The sequence below is a fragment of the Vombatus ursinus genome, unplaced genomic scaffold (genome assembly GCF_900497805.2).
Source record: "Vombatus ursinus unplaced genomic scaffold, bare-nosed wombat genome assembly UNPS02014812.1, whole genome shotgun sequence".
In the NCBI taxonomy this organism is placed as follows: domain Eukaryota; kingdom Metazoa; phylum Chordata; class Mammalia; order Diprotodontia; family Vombatidae; genus Vombatus; species Vombatus ursinus.
The window spans coordinates 50429766-50447380 of NW_020954590.1; the positions used below are offsets into that span (position 1 = coordinate 50429766).

At 35.9% G+C, this 17615-nt stretch overlaps 1 protein-coding gene across 1 annotated transcript in view; it reads left to right on the top strand.

The window, feature by feature from the left end:
- The window catches only part of LOC114053907 (E3 ubiquitin-protein ligase MIB1), a 144230-nt gene that overhangs the window by 112214 nt on the left and 14401 nt on the right, over positions 1-17615 (top strand). Inside the window, exons 15-17 of the mRNA XM_027877031.1 lie at positions 3796-3957; positions 8007-8188; positions 13559-13751. Of these exons, the coding sequence (XP_027732832.1) occupies positions 3796-3957; positions 8007-8188; positions 13559-13751 (537 nt within the window). The remainder of the gene's footprint in view (positions 1-3795; positions 3958-8006; positions 8189-13558; positions 13752-17615) is intronic.

Genomic DNA, 17615 nt, shown 5'->3' on the forward strand with positions numbered 1-17615 from the left:
GGAGAGGCAAGGATGACTGAAGAGTTTTAAACCTGGGTGCCTGTGGCAGGAGTGGAACTCTGAACAGATTGGGGACGTTGGAAAGAGACGATGAGTTTAAGGGGAAAGATGATTATTTCCATTTTAAACATTTTGATTTTGAGGTTCAGGTGATGAGAGGAGGTGAAGAGAACAAACATTGAGCGCCAGTTAGTTTGGGGGACTAGTGTTTGGGTGAGAGAGTAGGGACTGCCTATATAAATCTGGAAATTTTAATACTGATAGTAATGATAATACCTGACATATGTTTCATTATGATTGCAAAGTACTTTATATATTATCTCATTTGATCCTTTAAAGGAGTAGGTAGGGATGATGATACCCCTTAGAACTTATTTAATAAGTTTTAGAGACAGAGTTTGAACTCACGTTTTTATTAGTATTAGTTGTGCTTTCTATTAAACTACCCTTGGCCTTTCTCTGTAGAGGTGATAATTGAACCCATAGAATGGGGGAGAGAAAAGAGAAGATGATCTATGCTGAAACCTTCTTTGAGGGGAACCACAGAGGGTAGGAGATGAATTATGAGTCAGCAGAGGTTACTAAAAAAGGAGTTGTCACTGAAGCTAAGGTATCCATAGGGGAAGAGGTTATCAGCAATGCTGAAATCTACAGATCAAGGAGGATGAGGACTGAGAAAGGCTCATTGAGGGGCTGTTAGGTGGTGCAGTGGATAGAGCACCAGAGTCAGGAAGATCAAATCTGACTTCAGACACTTGACACTTACTAGCTGTGTGATCCTGGACAAGTCACTTAACTCTATGGCCTAGCCCTTCCCCCCCCCCCAAAAAAAAGAAAGAAAGAAAAGGTCAATGGATATAGCAATTAAGAGATAAACTGACAACCTTTGAGAGAAGTTTTAATAGTGTAGTGTGATATTTGGGGGTGGGAGGGTGGGAAGGAGAAGCTTGATTGCAAGGGGTTGAACAATGAATAGATAGTGTATGAAAGTATAGGCAACAAGTGTAGGCTGTTCTTTGTAAGAGTTTAGCATTGAAACAGGTGAAATGGAGAACAATAGGTTGAAGAAATGCCAGGGTCAAGTGAGGGTTTTTTTTTTTTTCTTTTGGTCACAAAATTTTATTTTATTTTCATAACCATATTCTTTCCCTCCCATTCCCACCCCACATTGAGAAAGCAAGAAAAACAAAACTCCTGTTACAAATAAGTGAAGTCCAGATAAACAAATTCCCACATTGATTTCTCTTTCTCTCTCTCTTTAGTCTAAAGAACTCATAACATGACTCAAATTTTCCCAGTAAAGTAAGAAGTGAGATGAATAAAAAAAAATTAATCACTTACTAGTGCAAAGCACTGTGCTAATCACTGGGAGTACAAGTAGAAAGACAAGGAGCTCAACATTCTAATGAGAGAGGGAGTGGGCACGGGACATATGGGAGGTTTTCAGGTGCAAATCCAATGGAAGCTTGGTGGTCCTTCAGTTTCAACACCAAGGTAATATATCATCTCTACGGTCATTGATAAGAATCTGGACAGGGTCATGCAAATAAGTGGGATGAAGTTCAAATAGTAAAGGATTATAGCAGTGGGAACCAATGAGGATGCTGTGTTGTCTGACCCAGTGTGTTGCTGTTTATGGAAGAAGCTAAGAGGGGAAGAGAAAGAACCCCAGCTTTGGTTGAAGATGGCCAAGGATAAGCTTTAATTATCTTTAAAAGAAGGTCAGGTTTCTCTTAAGTTTCACATATTAGAACTGTTGTAAAAAGATGAAGGAAGAGTTTAACAGTATAGAGCTAGGGTACCAGATATCAGAGGAAGATAAGTTATCAGACGTTTGTATCATTTTAAAGTTTAACAAAGGTTAGAGATGAAATGGATAAGAACAACGATGTGGAAGAAAGTAGTAGAGAGATTTTCACTTCAGAAAGTGACTTTTGATCACAATGGGAAGCAAGCAACAAGAATTTGTGCACTCTGGCATGGAGAAAAGTACCAAATATTGAGAAGCACAGACCAAATAGCCACCCCCTCCATTCTAATTAGAATATTAGTGTGAAAGTGCCTCTGCCTGTGATGTCCTTTTTACAATTGATGCATTTGTCTTGCTAGATCTTAATGTCCCCGCAACTTACCACCTAATATCCTTTCTCCCTTTCTCAGTCAAGCTCTTAAAAAAAATCTTTCTATACTTAATGCTTCCATTTCCACTTTTTTTAAACACTTTGCAATTTGGCTTCAATTTGCTTTCTCCAATTATTTACTTAGACCTTCCTTTATTTCTGTAAAGATTTTCTTGTAGTTGTATACAAGTGTGGTACAGTGTAGATAAAGAGCCTTAAAGCCAGGATACCTGAGTTTAACAACCTAGCCTGGACACTGGCAGTGTGACCCTGGGCAAGTCATTTAACCACCCTTCGTCCTAGGCAGCTCTCTGAAAACTAAAAGTTGAAAAGGGAGTTTCTCACCCATTCCCTATACCCCTTACCCCCTAGAAAATCATGTCTAGCCCTTATCCCTAACATGTAAGTATCTTATCACATAGGTCCTGTGTATGTCTTGGTAGTTTAATTCCCAAATATTTTATCCTTTTTATAGTTACTTTAAATGGAATTTAGCTTTCTTCCTTTTTTTGTTAATAATATACACATAAAATGCTGCTAAATTTTGTTGATTTAGTTTGTGTTCTGCTGTTTTGCTGAAGCTATTAATCATCTTGATTAGTTTCCTTCATTGATTTTCTTATTTTTTATGCAAACATTATATTACATGCATTATATCATATGGAGATAATTTTGGTCTTTCTTGCCCCTGTTTATTTCATTTTTTCCCCTATGTAGTCTTACTTTAGCTATCATTTCTATTGCTATTTCAAATAATTGCAAAAAAGTAAATGTGCTACCAAAATGAGCACCCATGATGTTTTCCAGTTGGAACCCATTTAATGAATTGCAGCAGGAGATTGGAAAGGCTAATTCTAATTGCAGGAAGATACCTTTGGTAATTTCCTCTGTATACATGACATCTCATGTTTAGTATTCTTTGTATGTTTCTGAAACCACAATTGGAATGACTTAGGGAAAAAAGCATTAAGAAGAAATAGATCTCACTAAACCCTATCCATCAAAATTCTAAATATAAGCCTATAATCCTCTGTAGGATGCATATAATAGCTGCCTATCTATTGAAATGTATAAAATTGACATCTGATATAATTTTCAAAATGCGTACACAATTTGCTGTCGTGGTGCTTTGTAATATTATGTCATATATACATTGTTACAGGTTTTAGAATTTGTATGCAGTGAGAATGACTACATCATTTTGGAGAAAATAGCTTCATGCCAGGAATTAATGGAGCAATAGAACGTTGCTGTTATGCCTTGTGTATATTTTAACCTGTTTGAGAGGAAATTGAGTAGGAAAAAAATTGGATCAATAACAAGCACTTATAGCAAATGAAACTAAAATTTATTATTTAGTCTCCTAATGGAAATGGTTGACATACATTGATTACTCCCTTCAAAATAAAAATTAAAAAACCTGTAAATTACACTGTTAATGTACCCTTGTAGTCAGTGAATTAAATTAATATGGTTAAATATTAACTTGAATCATCAGATTTTATCACTCATTATGCGAAAACCCAGAAATATAATCAAAGTAATAGTTGTAAGAGTAAATAAAAATGTGTAGCTTAGTGCTGATGCTTTGGTCTATCGTTTAGTGATATGTCCTTGATTCTGTAACAACTTTAGTAAGTTGTGTTGCCTAAATGAGATTTTTTCTTCCTTTTAGCTTTTGGTTCGTGCAGGTGCTAAACTGGATATTCAGGATAAAGATGGGGATACTCCATTGCATGAAGCTCTGAGACATCATACTTTATCACAACTCCGCCAGCTCCAAGATATGCAGGATGTAGGGAAAGTAGATACAGCCTGGGAACCATCCAAAAACACAGTAAGTAATTTCTCATATATAATTTGTATGAAGTTTTGAAGGTACATTTGTTACTAAATTATTTCAGTAACAATTCTTCAAAAATACTAATACTGTTCTACCCTTTGTCAACTGGCTTTGTAAAAGAAAGTACATAAAGTTTTAGTAATTATAGGGCTAATTCGTGAGCATGAAGTCTCTGATTTTATTCTTATATTCAGATTATTTTAGAAAAGTTTGTTACAAGTCACAGCTAGTCTCTGAAATACTAATATTAAAATAATCAATTAGCAAAGTAGATTTTGCCTGGATTAATATTGTTTCTCTTTTGATGGTTATTATGTTTAGATTGTTGGCAGCCTCATCCTGGAAAGAGTATTGACTCTAAAGTCAGAGGACTTGAGTTCAGAGCTTGATATGGTATTACATTACACAAAGTGATTTTGGACAAGCCACTTAATTTCCCTGAGTCTCAGTTTTCTCATCTGTAAAATGAGGGAGTTGGACAGTTGGACAATATGGCCTCTGGGATCCCTTCCAGCTCTAATGTGTATTATGATTTTGTTGAACCTTCAAAACATTTCCTTTTGAATTCCCAGAGCTAATTCATTGTTGTTTTTAAGGCACCCTTGAAACTATTAAGGTTTTGTTGTGGTTATATCTTGAGGGGGATGATGATCACTTAAAATTTCTTTTGCATTGTATAGATGGGAAAATTTTGATTTGCAGCTTTTGTTGTGACATTACATCTTAAAGTTTCTGTTGCCTAAAGCATTTGCTCACTAAGAGTTTGCCAATTTGTTACTGCTTATTTCAGGGCTATTTTATCTGCTTCTGTTGTTTGCTAGCAGTCTACAAGTGTGCTTTGTACATTTAAAGCTACGATTCATCCTAAGCAATTCTGTTTTTCTGCTTCTGTGCACACTTTCAACATATCAGGACAGTGTGATATTAGGTTGAAAGATCCTGTAGACCATATTATGTAAGAATTGGCTGAAGAAACTGAGGGGTGTTTAGCCTTAAAAGTAGAAGACTTGCAGGGTCAGAGTGGTATGTGATTCCAATTGGTAATGTATCAGAAAGCTTGCTGGATTAGAGTCAGATGGTCTGAGTTCTAATCCTGTCTTTGTCCCTTATAATCTTGTGATCTCAGGCAAATCACATTACTTCTCTGATCTCTGTTTCCTCATCCATAAGATGAGGGGGTTGATTCCCTCCCAGTTCTAAATCTGATAGAGTGATTATATAATCCTCTTTAATATTATGGATCTGTTACATGAAAGAAGAATTAGACTTATTCTTTCTGACCTCCAAAATGAAAATCAGAAGCAATTCGTAGAGATGTTAAAAGGCATACATGGCTTAATTGAAGAAAAAAAGTTGTGATATTTAGAGCTAGCCAAAAGTAGAATGGACTATCTTGGGAGAGTATGGGTTCCCTTTTCTCAGAGGTATTTCAGAAAAGGCTGGAAGACAATGTGTGGGGCATTTATAGGAGAGATTGTTGTTCAGGCATGGATTGGATGCCTTGGAGGTCCTTTCCAACTCAAGAGTCAATACTTTTTATGTCTTGATAAACATTTCAGTTTATCATATCACTGGTCATCATGAGTTGCTGTTTAACATTCATTTGTTTTCATAATCAGTGCTAAAATCGTAGCCTCTGTGTGAGATGGAAGAAACCCGTTGTCTCACAGTTTGTTAGAGCCTAACTTCTGGCCATATGTACATGTTATCTAAAGAGTGGCTTAGCTGAGTTTCCCAGTTGGCTACAGAGGACTTTGTACGAAGTTACATAGGAGTTGTACTCTGTACCAACAATTAGCCTGAAGAATAAAAGAGAAAACTTGATGAATATTTTGAAGGCCTGACAGAACCGTAGATTTAGATGGTACTCCTAGCAATTAAATCATGGGTCTTTGAAGTACTAATGAAGTATTCATAGGAAAATTGATGAAATTGTTTAAGAAACAAAAAGGGTATGAGATATCAGTGATTTTTAGAGTCTCTCTGCATATATCACTTGAAAGATCTTGCATTTGCTTTAGAATTTGATATCATGTTAGCAGCAAACTGCCAGTCTCCCAAACTCCACAACTTTTTTGGTTCTGCTTTTGTTCTTTCAATTGTTGAGAATTCATAGTTTAAGTGTTGTTATAGTTAAAGAGTTGATTATGAGGTTATAGTTCTCATGCAGTCAAAAGAGAACTACTTGGATATTTAGCAAAAGTAATTCCAATAAAAAGTAAAACTTTAATTCCTGTTGACGTATACATTGAATCTGTTTCGTATGTCAGTGCAGGTCTTCAGGAGCTCTTGATATATGCTCCATAGTACCAAGGCAGTGTTAACCTTTGGCTTTACATATTACAAAATTCCAGTGATATCACTTAATGGATGAAATGAGAGCCAGAGTTTTCTGCTAGAAATTGGGGCTAGGAGACAGATAAATGGTTCCTGCAACTTGTCTACAGCCCTAATTTTAGCATTTGCTAATTCTGCTCTGCAGTTCTTTTTAGATTGGATTGCTTGAGTTATTCTGTGTCTAGATTTACCTGTCTCTTCCACCACTCAGTTTTTAAAGCTCTGATCTCGTTTCTGTCTCATATTTGCATGGAATTTCATTAACGATAAGTACTACTTTATCATGTAAGAAAAATGCACACTAGGTAACTTTTCTTTTAGATTTCTTATTTTGCTTTCTTTTCTGAGCAATGTAAGGAAGTCTTAGGGTTTGGGTTTTGTTTTGTTTTTTTTTTAAAACATTAGTGGTTTAATATAAGCCCTTTATCCTTTGAAAGTTTGCAATTGGTCCATATTTTTATCCAAACAGGATGCAAAATCTTTCTATTATGTCTTCTGGAAGATTTCATTTTATAACTTAATGAAATGAAATGAGAATAGCTAGCTTTTTGAGAATGTTATTTTATTTTGTATCAGCATAAAATTTAAAAGGAATAGTGATCTTTTTTCCCTTAAGCAGTGGAATTTTCATCTTTCCACGGTAGTTAAATGAAAATGATGATTGAAAACATCGATTTTAAGGAAATAGATGTATGTACTTCGTTCTTGCCAGGAAGTATGTCAAGTTTTTCAGTAACTGTTGGCAAACTCTTTTAGTAACTGCCTTTTTCCCCTTGAGCATGGAATGAAAGAAATTTATTTAAAATGGAATGAAAGAAATTTATTTAAAATAGTTGGAAGGAGGGGGCAGCTTGGTGGTACAGTGTATAAAGCACCGGCCCTGAAGTCAGGAGGACCTGAGTTCAAATCTGGCCTCAGAACAAACACTTAACACATACTAGCCGTGTGACCCTGGGCAAGTCACTTAACCCCAATTGCCTAAAAAAAAAAAAAATAGTTGGAAGGAAATAATTCAGATGTCAAACCTACCTATCATTATTGCAGTACTAGATCATTTTTGTCAAAGATGTTAACTGAAAGAATACTGTTATATTTTGAAATTTTAAAATTTTTCATTTAAAAGCTAGATTCTAATGTGTACAACACAAAAACTTAAATATATGAAAGGTTCAACATTTGCTAGCCTTATTTCTTATTGTTTCTGACAAAAACCAGATTAATTACTTTGCTCTCTATTTCCCTAACCCCCCTGCATTCAACTTGTTTCCACCTCTGTTCATTTGAACCTTATTATTTCCCCATAACTCATCTTCTTCGGGAAACATTTGCTTGATTACATTCTTGTCCCATGTCGTCTCAGAGCTTTTATGTTTTGTTTATAATATTTTAATTTGCCCTCAACAGGTAGATCACATAGTTCTTGTAAACAAAGCTCATCAAGCCTTTAATAAATACTAACCAATTGATGGTAAATGCATAATATTTTGACAATTTTAATTTTTTCACCTTTAATACAAATTGTACAGGGAATATAGGTAGCTGTAAAGCATGTTTTCTCCTTGACTAATAGAAATAATTTTAACTATGAAGGAATTAAACATGTAGGATGAGGAAGCATTTACAACTACTTTAAATTTGCCATCTTTTATGTTAATATGTGAAACTATATTCTCTCAGGGATGACCACTATTCTTATTTTCTTTCAGTTAATAATGGGACTTGGTACACAAGGGGCAGAGAAGAAGAGTGCAGCATCTATTGCCTGCTTCTTAGCAGCTAATGGAGCTGATCTTAGCATTCGAAATAAAAAGGGTCAGTCTCCACTTGATCTGTGTCCTGATCCTAGCCTCTGCAAAGCACTGGCCAAGTGTCACAAAGAAAAAGTCAGGTATGATTAAGTTTTGATCCATTGAATATGATGTATTTTATGAGAATGCGGTTTCTAGACTATAAACACCTTATTTTGCTGCTAAGTTTTAAAGTCATTGGGGCTTCTTGCAAGAGAAATAAGAGACAGAACAAATGCTATTAAATATTTGCTAAAAGTCTCATATTAAACAACCTTGTTTACTGAAATCTTTAAAATTAATTCATCTAGGAGAAATTTTAGCAGCCTACTAATTTATTTCTGCACTATCTTAGGCATAAAGACTAGTTATATGTGTGTAATGCCTTTAAGTGTTGATATTAATGTCAGCATGTGCACATCAGTAGGAATTATCTTTGTCACTGAACAGAACCCAAACTTACACATATTATGGAACTTCAATCTTTCACTTACCATTTGGATGCTAATAAATTGATATCTCCTGCCTTCACTTTATCACCAATTTATAAGTCATGAGACTCCCTTCCCTCACTAGTTAAGCATGTTCAGGTATTGCCCATTCCTAAGAAACATTTGCCAAACTCACCTGTTCCTTGACCACTACCCCATTTTGATTTTGTTTTTAAAATTTTAGTTCCCATTCAAGTTACCATAGCTCTCAATAACTACTTTTGTTCTCATAACTTTATTTCAGTACCCAGTGTCAGCAATCTGGTCAGTCCTTGTTCACTGTGGATCTTTGTACATGAGCTATTAGTTTTATGGTTTATATCTTTTTTGAAAGTCAAATTTTAGATCTCGCTTTGATTTAAGTCATATAATGCATGTTGATACTTCCTCAAATACCCTAACCTCCCAGTACTTCAGCTTATTCTTTTCATACGACCTATTCTTCTGCCCTGCCTCAGCCACACACAAAGATGGTAATGTCCTTGATCTTTCTATCACTCACAAATGCCTCACTTCCATGTTCATGAATTCTGGAATCCCCTTATCTGATCATAGTCTGTTGACATTACACCTCTCCTGCTGTCTCTACCAAACCCTTCTCTTTACCTACATCATGACCTCCAATCCCTTGGCTCCTTAGTTTTTTTCCAAGGTGTCATCCCCAAGGTAGCTGCACTCTCTTCCTTTCCCCATCTTGACTTCTTGGTGAACCAGTTCAACTCTATACTGTCTTCTTCTCTTGAGCGTGTTGCCAACTGTATCACTGATTGTGCCCCACCAACATTTAGCCTGGCATCTTTCCCATCATCTACTTTCTTCATTCCTGTACATGTGTAGCTGAACAGAAGTAGAAAAAATCATGCAATCATCCTAACTGCTTCTACTCAGATTTATTTTATATAACCTAACCTGGGTCTTACTGCTGCTAGGCAATTCTCTTATACTTCTGTAACTCACTCTCTCATTCACCACAATGATTCTTGTAAACCTTTTCATTCCTCCTCAAACTTTCCATGGCTGCCTCTTCCCCCAAAAACTTAGCTGAGAACTTTGCCTCATATTTTCCTGAAAAAAAAAATTGGGCCATTTGCTTCTTTTTCTCATATCACCCATATGCCTTGTACCACTATCTCCTCTAGCCCTGTCTTACATGAAGAGGTGGTCCTAAAGCACAAGGGGATCCCATTTTATCTCATCTCCTCTAGCAGATTGCTCTCTCTCTCTCTCTCATTCCCGCTATCCACTTATCTTTAGTCTCTTCCTGACTACTGGCTGCTTTCCTACTGCCTACAATTTTCCCTCATTCTAGAATATTTTCTTCATCCATCCATCCATCCCCACTAACTATTGTCTCATTTCTCTCCTGTCTGCTGTGGCAAAACTTGTTGAGAAGGCTCTCTTTCATTGATGCCTCCATTTTCTCTCCTCTTACTTTCTTCTTTTTTTTAAATTTTTATTCATTTTGAACTTAAACACAAAAAGAAAAAAAAACATTTACATGTACACAACACAATGTAACCATGAATTTCTATTTTGGACTGTGTACTTAAAAAAAAACAAAACCCTATGTAGTAAATACTGCACATTGTTTTCAAAGCTACCCTGTTTTTCTGGGCTTCCTTCTAAGTTTTCTTTTGTTCTCTGCTGTGCACTTTGTTTTTCCTCCTTCCCTCCTGCCCTGCCCTAGAAAAGGCTACAATTAAACAGAAATATACATATATATGTAAAACCATACTATACATACTTCTATTTATCATTTCTTTCTTTGGAGGTGGATAGCATCTTACTTCATTGTTGTAGGAACTATGCCTTTGTATTTGGTTTGAGTATTATAATACTCAAGATGAATTAGTCATTCACAGTTGTTCTTAGGACAATATTTCTGTTACTTCATATAGCATTCTCTTGGTGCTGCTTATTTCACATTTTATTATTTCATGCGAATCTTTACATGTTTTTCTAAAATCAACCAGCTCATCATTTTTTATATCACAGTAGTATTTCGTCACAGTCATATAATACCACTTGTTTAGCCATTCCCCAATTGAAGGGCATCTCTCATTTTGGCCAATCCAATTAAGGTGTAAGATGATGTCTTAAATGTTTTTATTTGCATTTCTCTCATCAATAATGATTTAAGTCATTTTTATATGACTATATGTGGTTTTGATTTCTTCATCAAAAACTGCCTGTTCATATCCTCTGGTCATTTATCAGTTGGGAAATAACTTGTATTCTTATAAGTTTGACAAACTTCTTTATATTGAGAAATGATACCTTTAATCTGAGAGACTATGAAATTTTTTCCCCAGCTTTCTGCTTTCCTTCTGATCTTGGCTACATTGGTTTTATTTGTACAAAAACTTTAATGTAATCAAAATTATTATCCATTTTATACTTCATAGTGTTCTCTGTCTCTTGTTTATTCATAAATTGTTCTCCTATCCATAAGTCTAATAGGTAAATGTTCTTCTAATTTTCTTGTGATATCTCCCTTTATATCTAGGTCATGTGTCCATTTTGACCTTGGCTTGGTAAATGGTTTAAGATATGGCTGTATGCCCAATTTCTGCCAGACTACTTTCCAGCTTTCCCAGCAATTTTTACTCAATAATGAATTCTTATCCCAAAAACTTAAATCTTTACATTTGTCAAACACATGGTTACTGTAATCATTTGTTGCTGTGTATTATATGTCTATCTACCTTTCTATTTCTTAGCTAGTACTGGATAGTTTTGGTAATTACTGCCATATAACATAGCTTTAAGATCTGGTACTGCTAAATCTCCCCTTTATATTTTTTTTATTAGTTCTCTTGTTATTCTTGACATTTTGTTATTATTCTAAGTAAAACAAATTCTTGGTAATTTAATTGGGATGGCATTGAGTAAATAGATTAATTTTAAATTGTCATTTTTATTATATTGGCTTTGCCTACCCATGAACAATTAGTATTTCTCCAGTTATATAAATTTGACTTCATTTGTATAAAAAAGCATTTTATAATTATGTTCATGTAGTTCCTGGGTTTGTTTTGGGAGGTATACTCACAGGTATTTTATACTGTCTGCAGTTATTTTAAAGGGTCTAAAATAATATTTGTGACACATAGTGTAGTTTCTCTATATCTTTTAATTAAATCTATTTTAGCTTTAACTTTGTCTAAGATTGTGATTACTACCCCTGCTTCCACCCCCCGCCCCCAATAGTTCCTCATGCCTAGAATATTTTCTCTCTTCAGCTCTACCTCCTGGCTTCCCTGGATTCCTTCCAAGTCTCAGTTAAAATTCTGTATTCTATAGGAAACCTTTCCCCAAGCCTCTCCACACCCTATTCAAATATCCCTTAATTCTCATACCTTTGCTTATTATTTCCTTCTTATCCTATATATAGCTTATTTGTACGTAGTTGTCTACATGTTGTCTTCCATATTAGATTGTGAACTACTTGAGGACAGGGACTGTCTTTTGCCTTTCTTTATATCTCCTGTGCTTAGCACAGTACATAGCACATAGTAGGTGCTTAATAAATTGACTCACTGACTAAATTATTGTAATTTAAATTCTTCTGATGTGATATACCATGGAATGTTGGTGTACATTTTTCCATTACACTTAGGGATATACTAATTTAAATTCTTCTGATATTATAGTATTTTAGGTAATTATTGGTATTGAAAAGATGGGCTTTTGCAGTGATTCAGGTTTTGAGATCTTTGAAAGTAATGCACACTTCCAGAATTGAATCCATCACTATTTCCTCCTGTTTAATTCCAGCTTATTTTTCACCCATAGTACTTTTCTAAGATACCCATATCAATCAGCTAATGTAGTGGGCCACTTCGTTGCCCATATGTTTTCTTTTTGAGGGTGCCAACATTACCACTAGCTCCTCTGTTCTCCTCAATAAAGAAAAATACAATCCTGTGCAAATAAACATAGTGAAGTAAAACAAACATACACATTTGTCATGTGTAGAAATTTATTTCCTGCTGCTCCTTGACTGTATTACCCATGTTATCAGGAGGAGGTGGATACCGTATGCCATCATCAGTCCTCTGGAGTCAGTAGATGTTCATTGCATTTTTCACAGTTTTTAAGTCTTTCAAAGTTCCTTTTCTTTGCAGTGTTACTATATGAATTGTGTATTTCTGAATGGCAGGATTTTACTTGCCTTATATCTGTAATCCCCCACTGTGTCCTAAAGTTCTACAGTATTCATCATTTAATAAATGTTATTGGCTAGCTTCATTCTATATAAAGAAATATGGGAGTTAGATTTTTAGGTATCTGTGCTCCCTCTGCTGGCTCTATAAAAGATAAAATATTAATGAAGATAGTTTTTAAAAATAAATAAGTTTTACTGACACCTTTGGTTTTTAACATCATTGCTATTTTGTGCTATGAGTCTTCCCTTGTCCTTTGCAAATTAGTGACCCTGTCTGATTCCACATGCAATAAACTGCTCTTATAGACTCTGCCTCTCTGCTGAGAAAATGGAGGATATATTTTATCATTTATTCTATTGGATAATTACAATTTAATACTCAAAAGTTTGGCTTCGCCTTTAAGAAATCTTTTCATTTATGTTGTAGTTGTGTTTAGTGAACAACACTTTTTGACGATATTGATCTCTTTGACTGGTAATAATGACTACTTAACTCTTAAATTATTTAAGCAGTCCTTTTCAGCATGACGTAAGTTTTATTTTTAAGAATTTTTCTACTTTGTAGCTTCAATTTTAAGAAAATTATTCCATAGTAAAAAAAATGGAGAAAATATAATATATGAAGACTCTAAATAGTAAATATTTCTTTTTCTCCCTTACATAACTAAAGTTATATACCATTCCTGGGTGGTTCTTACTATTTTATTTTAATACTTAGAGATACAGTGGTTGACATTTTTTCAGAAGCTGTTCAAAGAATAATTATCTATGATTATGAACTAAGCCTGATTGAGTATATTTTATCTTATTAGTGGTCAGGTGGGTTCACGGAGTCCTTCTATGATCAGTAACGATTCAGAAACTTTGGAGGAGTGTATGGTATGTTCAGATATGAAGAGAGATACTCTTTTTGGCCCATGTGGACATATTGCTACATGTTCTTTGTGTTCTCCACGTGTCAAGAAATGCCTCATCTGTAAAGAACAAGTTCAGTCTAGAACAAAGGTAACTTTCATGTATTATCCTTTGTTTCTTTTATCCTTTTTTCACTCTTTAAGGCAATTTTAATGATAAATGATATTGTCTGTTGCCACTGTGTCTGTCAAATAACTCCTCAGTGGAACAGAGCTCAAGAGTGGGAATGGAGTAGGAATATCTATTGCGTTCCTGTTCTGTGTTTATACATGTATAGGGGTTTGTGTATCTTATATATTTGACCAAGAGAAAAAAGTTAGTATTTCTGAAAAAGAGCATGGTTCTACTTTAGATATAGCTCTTTGAGTAGTCATATTTTTGTTTTATATAATTTTTATAATTTAAAGGTCAAGGTAACAAACATTTGTTAAGCAGCTACTATGTGCCAGGCATTGTGTTAAGTGCTGGGCATACATAAAAAGGTAAAAAGATGGTCCTTGTTCTTAAGGAGCTGACAATCTAATGGGTGAGACACTAGTATTAAGGAGTATCTATTTTGTTTAAAGGATGGGATTCTAGGGAGGACTTGTAGGAAGCCAGGAGATGGAGATGAAGAAGAAGAGAATCCAGGCATAGGGGAGGGCCAGTGAAAATATTTTGATTTGAGACATAGAGTTTCTTCTCTGAGGAATAGCAAAGGAAGCCAGTACCATTTAGTTTAAGATATCCAATAGGCAGTTGGAGATGTGAATTTGGAGGTTAGGAAAGTGGTTAGGACTGGATATGTAGATTTAAAAATCATTTGCATAGAGATGCTACTCTTGGATCAGTGCTATGTGGAGGGACTTGCATAGCTCCATGAAACTATGAGCTATGCCATACAGGGTTACCCAAGATGAACAGGTCATAGTGGAGAGTTCTGACAAAAGGTGATCCATTGGAGAAGGCAATGGCAAGCTCCTCCAGTATCTTTGCCAAGAAAACCCTGTGGAAAGTATTAAAATGAAAAACGAGATGACATTGGAAGATGAACCCCTCGGGTTGAAAGGTGGCCAGTACGCTGCTGGGGAGGAGTACAGGACAACTGCAGGTAGCTCTAGTACTAATGAAGCAACAGGGCCAAAACTGAAAGGAAGCTCATCTGTGGATGCATCTGGTGACAAAAGGAAAGTCTGATGCTGTAAAGATCAGTATTGTGTAGAAACCTGGAATGTAAGATCTGGGAACCAAGGTAAGCTGGATATGGTCAAGCAGGAGATGGAAATATTAAACATTGACATCTTGGGTCAATGGACTGGAATGGGTGAATTTAATTCAGTGATCATTACATATACTACTATGGGCAAGAATCCCTTAGAAAAAATGGAGTAACCCACATAGTCAATGAAAGGGTGAGAAAAGTAGTACCGAGGGTATAATCTCAAAAATGACAGAATGATATCTGTTCCAATTGAAGGCAGACCATTCAACATCATAGTAATACAAGTCTGTGCTCCAACTAGTGATGGCGAAGAAGCTAAAGTTGATCAGTTCTATGAAGACCTACAACATCATCTAGAAGAACACCCAAAAAAGATGTCACATTCATCATAGGGGATTGGCATGCTGAAGTAGGAAATAAAAAGATAATTGGAGGAATTCAAAATCTTGTGGAAGTGAATGTTGAAAACTAAAAATAAATAAATTAATGGACCAAAAAAAAGATAACTGGAATAACAGGTAAGTTTGGCCTTGGATTATAAAATACAAATGATACCACTCTGATTGCAGAAAGTGAAAAAGAATTAAGAAGCCTCTTCATGAAGATGAAAGAAGAAGAGAGTGTAAAAATTGGCTTGGAGTTTAAAAAAACTAAGAATTTGACAACTGGTCCCATCACTTCCTGGCAAATGGGGTGGGGGGGTGGGGGGGGAGGCATGGAAGCAGTGTCAGATTTTATATTCTTGGACTGTCTGCACTATGAAATTAAAAGATGCTTGCTCCTTGAAAGGAATGTTGTGGCAAATCTGGACAGTATACTAAAAAGGAGAGATATCACCTTGCCAACAAAGGTACATATAGTCAAAGCCATGATTTTTCCAATAGCCACGTATGACTGTGAGAGCCTCAGAATCGGCACTTTTGAATTGTGGTGCTGAAGAAGACTTTTGAGATTCCCTTGGACAGCAAGGAGATCAAGTAGGTCAATACTTAAAGAAATTAATTCAGGCCATTCACTAGAAGGTCAAATACTTAAGCTTAAGTACTTCAGCCACATAATGAGAAGACGGGACTTATTGGAAGAGACCCTGATGTTGGGAAGTATTGAAGACTAAAGGAGAAGTGGACGGCAGAGGATGAGATGGGTAGTTTGTGTCATGAAAACAATAAACATTGACTTGGACAGGCTTTGAGAAATAGTGGAGGTCAGAAGGACCTGGAATGCTATAGTCTATGGGGTCACAAAGAGTTGACTACGACTGAACAACAAACGACAGGCACAGAGATTATGATTGAATTCCCTGGGAGCTGGTAAGATCACCAAGAGAAATAGTATAGAGGTAGAAGAGCCAGGAAGAGCCTTGGAGGACACCCATGGTTATGACCTGAATGAAGATCCAACAAATGAACCTGAGAAGGAGTTGTCAGACAGGTAGGAGGAGAACCAGGAGAGTATCACAAAAACCTAGAGAGAAGAGAATATCAAGGACAAAAGGGAGAAAGTATTGCCAAGAAAATCTAGACAGAGTATCAAGGAGAAGAAGATGATTAACAATGTCAGAGGCTGAGCAGAGGTCAAAAAGGATGAGGATTGAGGAAAGGCAATATTAGATTTGGCGATCAAGAGCATTGGTAACTTTGGATTGAGCAGTTTCAGTTGATTGATGAAGTTAGAAACCAGATATGAGTTAAAAAAGAGTATGAGAAGAAAGGAAGTGGAGGCATCAATGGAAGACAGCCTTCTTGTTTTTAGCCACAGAAGTCAGAAGAGATAAAAAGCTAGTGGGGATGGCCAGGTCAAATGAAGGCTTTTTGAAGATGGAGGAGACATGGGTGTGTTTGTAGGCAGTACAGAAGCAACCAGTTATCAGGGAGAGATTAAAGAGAAGTGAAAGTAGGGTTGCCGAAGAGAGGGATATACTGGAGAAGAAAGGATGGAATGGTAACTTTTGTGCATGTAGAGGGGTTTGTCTTGATAAGGTGAAGGGCTACCTCATCAGGTGAGACAGGTGTGAAGTGAGAGATAATGGCAGAAAGCATCTCAGTGATGTGAGATGAGGAGAAGAAAAGAGGGAGTTCTTAATGAATGACTTTAATTTTTTTCAGTAAATTATGAGGCAGGGTTCTCAGATGACTTGGGAGGGGTCAGGGACACAGGCAAGAAGTTTTCTTACCACAACCCATATTGTTGTCCACATTTTATGTGTGAGTGTACTGATGCTCAGAGTTTGTGGCTTACTCAAGGTCATTCGTGTGGTGAATCTGGAAGTTGGATCCAGGCCTTCTGACTGATTCATATTTGTTTTTCTGAAAAGAGAAACTCGCAGTAACCTGTTTGTGAGTGATGGCTTTTTGGTGTTTGTTTCTTTATTCTACATCCACAACTCTCTCAATCTAACCTGTTTTGTCTACTCACACAGCCACCACCCTAGAACACCTCTCTCTAGATTATTACAGTACCCCCTCTAGTTGGTCTCCCTTCAGTCTTTCTCCTATCCAGTCCATCCTGTACATAACTACCAAATGTATATTCCCAAATAAAGCACAAATGTGACTCATCATTCCTCTTCCTCTGCTTAACAAGCTTCTGTGGCTCCCTACAGCCTTGTATACAGAATTGGATTTTTTTTTTGAGAACCTAGAAAACAGAGAGGAATTCCTCTCACCCCTTTGCCTTTTCTTGTAAGAGGGAAACCTGTATATAACTCAAACATAGTTATTTGGCTATTGCAGATTTAAAAAAAAAAAGCAAAG